The 1,042-nt window shown below is 33.3% G+C and overlaps 1 protein-coding gene across 1 annotated transcript in view; it reads right to left on the bottom strand.

Moving 5' to 3' along the window:
* gab3 (GRB2 associated binding protein 3) overlaps window positions 1-1,042 on the bottom strand; it is a 19,524-nt gene that overhangs the window by 2,046 nt on the left and 16,436 nt on the right. Inside the window, exons 7-8 of the mRNA XM_008427505.2 lie at window positions 641-731; window positions 311-395 (exon numbers count right to left, since the gene is read on the bottom strand). Of these exons, the coding sequence (XP_008425727.1) occupies window positions 311-395; window positions 641-731 (176 nt within the window). The remainder of the gene's footprint in view (window positions 1-310; window positions 396-640; window positions 732-1,042) is intronic.

Raw genomic sequence — 1,042 nt, 5'->3', positions numbered from 1 at the left:
GCATACATCGAAGAACAAAGCAACAACTATAAACCCAGTTAGATTACAGAACAGAAATCTAGGATTTCTTAGATATGTGATGCTTCAACTGATTTTTCCACTTACAAATGGTCCTATTGTTAATATTATTATTGTTTAAAATTAACTTTTTTTTCTTAACAACATGCAGACTAAGCGAACTCCCATAGCAAGCTTTCATGGTATAAATAAAATACTAATAATTTCTTCTGAATATTAGTCAATTCACYGAGTCATAGTGTTCACTTTATGCATTCATGGTTCTTAAAACACTATCAAATCCAGGTTTTACCAGTGCTGAGCAGTTTGTCACTTCGTCCGTTGAACCGTCTCCGTTTTCAAGCCTTCTGTCCAGAGGTAAGTGGGTCAGTGGAAAGCTGTGATTAAAAACAAAGAGGAACATAATCTAGATTAAAGAAAAATACCCAGCCATAGAGAATATTTCATTCTATACTATTATTTATTTATTTTTGTATTTTTGGTGCTTGTAAGGYGTAATTCCAGTCCATATGTTTAGAGTAAATTTCTTTAAATTGTATGTGCCTTTGTCATATTTAAACAAAGTTTGGTAATAGAYCTACAATCTGAATTTGTAGATGTGGAGACGTGCTTTTGCTCTCACCATGAATCAGTCATTACTCTGCATAGCGGGATATGAGTGGGAAATTCAGTAATTGTCGAAAGGCCTCTCAGGTCAAGAGGTGGAGGTCGAACTGTGGATTCAGAAATTTCACAGTTAGCTATTTGTCAGCTTAACACAGTTGAAAAGTATTCAAATCCTTTGACCGTTTTCATATTTTGATTTTTTTTTTTTTTCCCCAACCAAAAAATTTAATAGACCAACACAAAGTGGTGCATATTTGTGAAGTGGAAGAAAAATGATGTAGAGCTRTCAAAATAGTTTTGAAATGAAAATCTAAAATCTGTGATGTGTGTACAGCTAGATATAGTTGTATACCTAAAATAAAATCTAGTGCAACCAGTTACTGCCAGAAATACCCTAATTAGTGTGTAATTTAAGCTC

This window comes from Poecilia reticulata, linkage group LG14 (assembly GCF_000633615.1).
Source record: "Poecilia reticulata strain Guanapo linkage group LG14, Guppy_female_1.0+MT, whole genome shotgun sequence".
Taxonomy (NCBI): Eukaryota; Metazoa; Chordata; class Actinopteri; order Cyprinodontiformes; family Poeciliidae; genus Poecilia; species Poecilia reticulata.
This window is presented reverse-complemented; position numbering and strand designations above follow the sequence as displayed.